Source organism: Homarus americanus, unplaced genomic scaffold, assembly GCF_018991925.1.
Source record: "Homarus americanus isolate GMGI-L3 unplaced genomic scaffold, GMGI_Hamer_2.0 scaffold39155, whole genome shotgun sequence".
NCBI classification, from domain to species: domain Eukaryota; kingdom Metazoa; phylum Arthropoda; class Malacostraca; order Decapoda; family Nephropidae; genus Homarus; species Homarus americanus.
In genome coordinates, this window is record NW_024737042.1 from 3,469,846 (window position 1) to 3,477,888 (window position 8,043).

Consider the following 8,043-nt stretch of genomic DNA (forward strand, 5'->3'; position numbering starts at 1 on the left):
TCAGTGAGAAATTTAAGATTACTCATATAGATATGAATTCCAATCATTTTCTGTTTTTAATAAAAGCACTTTCAAAGCTGCTCACTGTTTCTTCCTTTGGATATTTCTGTACTATACCCTTTTTTTTTTTTTTAGATTTCCAATGTCAAATAATGTTCTTGTTCTATAGCAGTTTTAAAAGTTGATCATCACAGGTTGGATATAACCATTGTGATGTGATTATAAATCTTAAAAATGGAATATATAGGGACACAGGCAGAGTACATAAATATTCAAAACAAGAAACAGTGAGCAGCTTTGAAAGTGTTTTAATTGCTAGTTAGTTGTACGGCATGGCCCACCTTATTATTGGTCGAGGCAACACAATAACAAGCATGGCGACCCCTTCATATGTTGCCTTAATAAATAGTCGACCATTATCAACCTCTGCTGCCGCATTAGGTAAAAGAAACTTCAGAAAATTCCTCACGTATGGGAAAAGAGGGACCAGATATCTCAAAAAGGATATGCGAACTAATCCAGACCCAGAACTAGAGAAGGTGTTTGGTGAGTACTATAGAGGTCTGGCCAACCCTTACTACTGTTACTGTGTGTATAGGAAAACCTCAAGAGTTATTGATTATAGTGCTTTTCGTCATATTCTATAACGTTTCCATCGGAAATTTATATTTTTAGAGTAATTATATACCGGTACTGGACAACTCGTACTCAAGCAAATTGTACCCATCAGAACATGTCAAGTCGTACCCAATTATAAGATAACTCGTACCCAATTTAAGAGACAGTTCGTACCCATATATATATATATATATATATATATATATATATATATATATATATATATATATATATATATATATATATATATATATGTAACTTCAGCATTGTTAGAAGACTTTACCAACCTAACCAAAGAAATTACCTAACCTTACCTAACCTTACCTAACTCCCGAGTCATGAGGCTCAACCCTTCAGGGTGCTGGACAACTCGTACCAAGCAAATCGTACCCATCAGAACATGTCAAGTCATATCCAATTTCAAGATAACTCGTACGCAATTTACGAGACAGTTCGTACCCATATATATATTTAGAGTAAGAATAAAAACATCAAAACAAATAATTTGTCGGCTGTGAAGTCCTTCATATTAGCCAATTTTATTTTCTGTCATTCCAATGTTTTTTTGACGTTTATTGACGTTTTCTGAATGATTTTGATCGTACCTAACCAACCAAGGTGAAATAATAATTTCAGTCATCTACCTTTTTGAAAGTTGAAATTATGTTTTTCCGATGGTTTTGATGCATTTGAATGATTCTGACCGTCATTTCTACCCCAAATCACTGCTTTTTGAGCTACCTCCTGCCCCCTTATCCAACAATAATGGGGACCTCCAGTGGGAACCAAGGGTTTTGGGTGGGGGAAAATCACAAAAAGTAGTAATTTGCAATATAAATGAAGGTCAGAATCATTAAAAAAAAAAAATCAGAAAAACATAATTTCAACCTAAGCTAACCTAAATTGTCAGACTAGCTCATGCATAATGCAGCACAGTAACCAACAAACAAACACACGTGCGCTCTCTTGAATGGTGGTAACTGAAAATCTAAGATCGGCTGGATGACCGAAATTATGATAACACGTCAACCTAACCTAACCTACCCACCGAACCCGGGAACTATATCTAACCTAACAAATTCCTAAGATTCCCCGGATGACTGAAATTAAAATAATACTAATGTTGTGGGGTAAAATACTTAAAAAGAACATCAAACAAACCTTTGAAAACCTTACCTAGGAGTTCATAAATTGTAAAAATGTTATGAATCACTTTTGAGTTTATGGATCCCTCCTCATTTGAGCACTGAAAACGACACTAATAAACCCTAAAACAACACCATCTACTAAACACCTTAAACGTGAATTAGGTAAACTTTTTATCTTTTTAGGATTTTTAAAGGTTAGGAAATGTTAGGTCAGGTTTTCAAAGGTTAATTAGTTTTTTTTTTGTGTGTGTGTGTATTTTACCCCACATTTTCCCTCTATTTCAAAGCCCTGCCCACTTTGAACAAGAAATATTGTTGGTAATTTTATCAGTCAAAATACGTGAAAAATATTCATTTCCAATGGAAAGGCTATAGAATAAATTATATAAATATTTTTATCTCTTTCTCCCTGTATAAGACTCAATATATAAGATGTTGGCAACATCTAGATATTTACCAAATCAGTAGTTGAGATCATTTTAAGACACTTTTCTTCTATGGCTTTTCCCCCTGCAATTGACCTGACCTAATTGGGGGGCTCTACCCCCTACCCCCTGTGTAAGTCGTTTACGAGGGAAACATCATAGAAGAAAAGTGTCCTAGAATTATCTAAACTACTGATTCCAATAGTTAATTACAGTATTGTACTAAGATTCCCCAGATGACCGAAGCTAAAATAATACCATAAAAATTATAATGCACAAAACCTAATAGAACCTGACCTAACCGAAGAAACCTACCTAACCTTACCTTACTTCATAGCCTGGGGGCTCTGCATATTAAGCAGAAAGAACTTACTTTGATATCTGCTACCAATGAGAGCAACTCTGTTGAAGCTGTATGGTGTGATTTAATTTTTATTTATTTTATTTTTGTTTTTTTTTGGACATGAGAGTACAGTTACTTGTTGGCAGATTTTTATCAGTGGACTATTAATTTAGTTATATATATATTTTTTAAGAATATAAAGACAATTTAAATTTAGTATTTTAGAGTAGGTTAGGTTTGGTTAGGTAGGTTAATTTGGTTAATTTTATGAATGATGAATTCTCTACAATCCCTCTTGGCAACTGCTAACATTCATGAAGCACCAGATACTGTCACATTCTATAATTTGTGGTTAAATGAACCAAATGATACTTTCCAAACCTGATCTGACTTCCCCAAACCAAAAATTCTACCTTACAAAACTCAAACAAATTTACTGTACTGTATAAGATTTTTATTTTATTTTATTTTTTATTTATTTATGTATTATTTTTACTTTGGGGGGGGGGGGGTCTGCTGTTGCTACATGCAATCACTGAGAAGACCATAGGGCATTGGAGGTCGAATTATGCCAAAAAAAATTACATTGACGTTCTATGGTGAAACGTTATATAGAAGGTAGTTAGGGTACGTAATTGGTCTGGATTATATCCTGTATAACCGAACAGTGACGGATTAAACTTTTTTCCAGACCGAGGCGTGAGACCAGTCGGTGTTGTGACTGAAAAAAAATTTAAGAGCATCCCTGAAATGATTCCTGAAATCATTGTTCCAGACCTAAATGGTTTTAAGGTTGGTAGAAACCCTCTTTGGTTTACATTTTACAAGCTGAATTGTAGTGAGATTAAAAATTAGCATCATCTTTGCCATATGATTTTTATTATTAAGTGATTCATGTTCATATGACCAATTGGTTTTATTGGGAGTATTTTGCTAGTTAGCTACTTCAACTGTCAGCAAGTGCTTAGGGGGAGTTTATACTGTATCATCATACTATGTCAAAGGGTTATTGTAAATGTAACTTTACCTTCCCTGTGTAATTTCCACAAGCTCTCTGGGTCATGATATGGTCAGTGAGTTGGATCAAGAAGGTGCCAGTTGAATCATCATTAACAAATTACATTGCATCACACTTGCCAGTGCACTCCAGAATTTCCAAATAAATTTATTCAGTTTGTTCTCCTTGAAGTGAAATAAGTTATTTTAAATATTGTTTATGGTGATAAAATAGCAAAAATTATTTTGATGTCTGATATGTAATTTGTTCATTTCTTTTTGCCTATTCGTTTCTTTTTTGAATTTGAAATTTTCAGCTGAAGCCATATGTGTCATATAAGGTACCAGATGTAATACAAGGTAGCTTTGGACCACAAGATTTATTTTATGCAGTGTATAGTGACAAAATAGCAGAAGATGTCAAGAATAACAAATTGAATGAAGATGGCAGCCCAGCTGAGCCATCTGAAGAAGAATTATTAACAGCTGATGAAGCTAAGAAAAAAGCCCTCTCAATTGGCTCAGACATGTATTAGGTACAGTACAATTTTAGATGGTGTTAGAGCTACCCTTGTATGTTTTCAAGTTTCTGAATAATGTAGGTTTCTTTCTCTTCCTTTCTAGCATTTTTCACTCTCTCAATGCAATATGTACTTTAACTCCCCTTTGCCACCTTCATAGTTGTAATATAAGCAGAAAGGTTTAGTAAAATTGTGTTAGTTGTTACTGTATTAATGATGTATGAAATGTGTGTACAGTATTGAAATAAATGGATTAATTTTATTTCATGTCTTTTTTGCATATTAGCATTTCTTAAATGCAGTACAGGTACAGTATTTTATTACCATAGGATAAAATAGAATGATAAAGAAAGAGAAATATAAAAAGGATTATCCAATAGCTGTTATTATTCTTATTCAAGTGAAATGAAGTACAGTATTCACTGTGAGTAATTGTGCTACACTTATATTAATCAATACTGATAATAAGACTTAAGCTTGGTTTGGTTTTCTTACCTGATTTGCCAAGAATGTCTTACTCTTCCTTTTCTAGGTTTGACTTACAAGTTAAGGAGAAAATAACTTCCTGCCTTTATCTTCAGTTTCATATTTTGTTTAAAGTATCGTGGGCAACATTGGGTTCTTGGCCTTTTCAAAGCTTTTTTGTGTACTGTAAAGTATAGTATTCATTTTTTTAAGTGGCCTGCATGGCATGTATGAGTGGTGAGTCGAGACCACAAATAAGACCATTAGTAATTTTAGCCTTTATAGATTGCCTGAAGATGAGCCACCCCCCACGCTAACCTGAAGTGTGTGGATGGTCTAGACCAGTGGTGTCAAACTCAAAACCTTTCAAGGGTCAATTCTTATTTTAGTTACCCTCTTCAGGGCCAACACAAGTGCTATATCACATATTTGCAGGATTGAAGTTTACAGCTTCACACATTGCCTTACCTGGCTTACCAGGAATACCTCATTTGGGTTTGTCTGATCTTAAGTATGTAAAATTCATTTTATTAAATAAACATGATTATATCTACCTATTTCTTTCATAATTTCACGGGATGATAAATTTTACCGGCATCCCGCGGGCCACACCTAACCATCCCAAGGGCCATGAGTTTGACACCCCTGGTCTAAACTATATATCCTGTACATTATTGGTATGTACAGTCAACCTCTTTGAGGGAAATTTGAATCACTGCTAATAGGATATACAGTATGTCTATTGATTTTTATGGACTTTGGACTCTGTTGAGTTGTCTCAGATGATCCACAATAACACCAGACCTATGCGGTATGAGCTTCCAACATGGTTACCATTGTGACTTGACCGTTTTCCCACTGGTGCTGTCTCCTGCCCTATACCCCAGGTAATGCACCCCCTGAGATGGGATCATTCACAATTAAGTTATTTGGTGATACACACTTGCACTATATCTTATGATCTTCGTTTCTTCTTTTTGGAATATATCATAATTTACAGACAGTGTATTAGATGAATTTGATCTGAAGATTGATTTTTATGAATTAAGTTCTTAATCAAGCAGGCTGGGTTTGGTCAGTGCAACCAGGTTGGTGGAAGATGGTGGTGTAAATTCAGAGATAAAGTTGGGGTGTTTTAAGTTGAGATATGACTGCCCATTGCTCTAGATATTTATTCATTATAATTTTCAAATTTAAGTTTATTAACATGTACAAATGCTTCCCTGCAGGGGACATTGGGTTATTTCTTGTGTTGATCTTGGATTTGAAGTTATTTTTTTGACCAGCCTACAAAATTTATGGTTTTAATCCTGGTCTGTTGTGATTTGAGGTAACTGGCATTGTCCTTTGAAGTAACAGGCTTCTTCAGTTTACTTCTTATATTGGAGAGTGGAGGTGGCTGGTCTGATAATCTTCACTGGGGGTTCCTGGGTAACTCATCTGCAGCTTGAATTTTAAGAGTAGTTTGTACATGTAATTTTGCTCCATTTCAAGCCCAGTTCACTGCCATAAGTCAAGGTAGGAATTATTGTTCAATTTCCGTTTCTTCTGTACTTGTAAGCTTATGTTCCATCCCTTTATGATATTTTTAGTTCTCCAGGTACCTGTATCCTACTTCATATGTTGCTCTCCCCCTAAATTCAATCTCCATTGTACATTCTTTCTGAACATGCCCAAACACTAGAATTATTAACACTAGTGGCGTTTTGATATAAGGTAAATTAAACTTTTGTCTCGCGATCAGACATGCCAGTATGGCAATGAAATTTTTGCCTCAGGATCAGACATGCCAGTATGGCATTTATTTTCATTTTTTTCTAAATTTTCTGGTTGAATTACTTCAAATTTTAATGCCACTTTGTCACACCACTCTCCTGCATGGTATCAAGTTTTAAGGCTAGGTGACAACCCGCCTATGTGCGGTGGACCATGCGGTAGCAGATAACAAATGCCCGTAATGCTTCTGCCTCAATAACCATTGAGTGTCTTGGTACCAGGGATGATTTAAAAATGGCCACTATTTCAAGATATTTATCTCTTACAACCTTGATATTTATTCTGATGAAGTGATAAAGTGGTGTGTATTGAAATATTTATAATGAAATAGTGAAATATTTAATTTATGAGACGGTGAAATGGCTACTCACACTACTACTACTTTGCTGTCACTCGGAATCAAGTATGACAATCATCCAGCTATGATACAATGATATGAGCTATTAGGGATGTCACTCAGGTTGGTGAGGTTTGAGGTGATCGAAGAGGCCAATACGGGACCCGCAGCGTCGTCCACATTCATTGCATATGTGGAGGGCTCCAGCTACTGTGGGAGGGGCAGTGGAAGTGTCTTTCCGACGTTGGCGCTTGTCTGCCTCAGTTTGCAGTCGGGCTAACTCGAAAGTATTGACACCTTCTCATGTGGTGCTCCTCCAAGCGTTACGATGTGGAGTAATTGACTCCCAGGTGATGGGGTCAATTTGGCAACTTTTCAGGTTCGTCTTAAGACTATCCTTATAACTTACCTTTTCAATTGCCCATCAGCGTTACGTTTACTATATGTTAGGTGACTGTAAAGTAGCTGTTTTGGCAGTCTACTGTCGTCCATGCAGGTAACATGGCCAGTCCAACGTAGTTGTTCATGCACAATGGTAGCCTCGATGCTCCTACAGTTGGTGTCAGCAAGAATACTGGCATTTGTTCTCTTGTCTTCCAAGCGAACTTGGAGGGTGGAACGTAGACTAACGAAAGGAAAACAATTGCAGTGATGAAGAACAATAATGCAACAAAATAATGACATGTTCATAAGCTCGGGGAGAGAGTGAATAAGAAAAAAAAGAAAAAAAAGAAAAACAAATTTTACACAGCCCACACTACACTACGTAATCAGCCAACCAACCCAGGGGCCTGCGGCCTCTCCCGGGCCTGGCCACGCCCGGTTGGGAAGGGGCCAGGGAGGCGAGCGAGGGCTTGGGTACAGAGGGCACCACGGGAGGAGGGCCAGGTGGCATAGCAGGCAGATGGCGTCTGTTGCGGATGGACACCCTGCCACTGCCAGTCAACCTGACGGCATACTGCCTATGAGGGCGGGCTTCCACCACTACGCCCGTCCTGTCCTAGAGCTTGGTGGCGGAGTCCTGCACATGCATCTATGTGCCCACAGCTAGGGTAGCCAGCTGGCAGGACGCCTCCCCCTGCGACAGAAGGACCCTGTCCTGGGCTTCGGCTAAGCGCACCTCCCTCATACGAAGCGCCCGCCACCAGTGCTGGTCCACTTTATAGTGCTGTCTGGCCATGGGGATGCCGTTCCAGAGCTGGTAGCCAGTGACAAGTTGGGCGGGTGACTTGTTCATCCCCCGCAGAGGCGTGTTCAGGTACTGGAGGAGGGCCTGGGATGTCCTGTCACAGTCCAGGCTGCCCCCGAGCCCAGCCTCTGCCCTGCCATTGGACTGGGGGAAGTGGGCCGACGAAAGCCACACCTCGACCCCCCATCACTTGAGGAAATCCGTTATCTCACCGCTGGCCAGGTT

The 8,043-nt window shown here is 38.0% G+C and overlaps 1 protein-coding gene across 2 annotated transcripts; it reads left to right on the top strand.

Moving 5' to 3' along the window:
• Positions 1-267: 267 nt before the first annotated feature.
• On the top strand, positions 268-4,313 carry LOC121872592 (39S ribosomal protein L41, mitochondrial-like). Of its 2 annotated transcripts, none has more exons than XM_042375434.1 (3): positions 268-546; positions 3,226-3,326; positions 3,851-4,313. In XM_042375434.1, the coding sequence occupies exons 1-3, from the start codon at positions 333-335 to the stop codon at positions 4,064-4,066; spliced, it is 531 nt and encodes a 176-aa protein (XP_042231368.1). In that variant the 5' UTR covers positions 268-332; the 3' UTR covers positions 4,067-4,313. The 2 variants fall into 2 exon arrangements, with proteins under 2 accessions (XP_042231368.1, XP_042231367.1); XM_042375433.1 differs by having other exon boundaries at positions 288-546; positions 3,848-4,313.
• Positions 4,314-8,043: the final 3,730 nt, after the last annotated feature.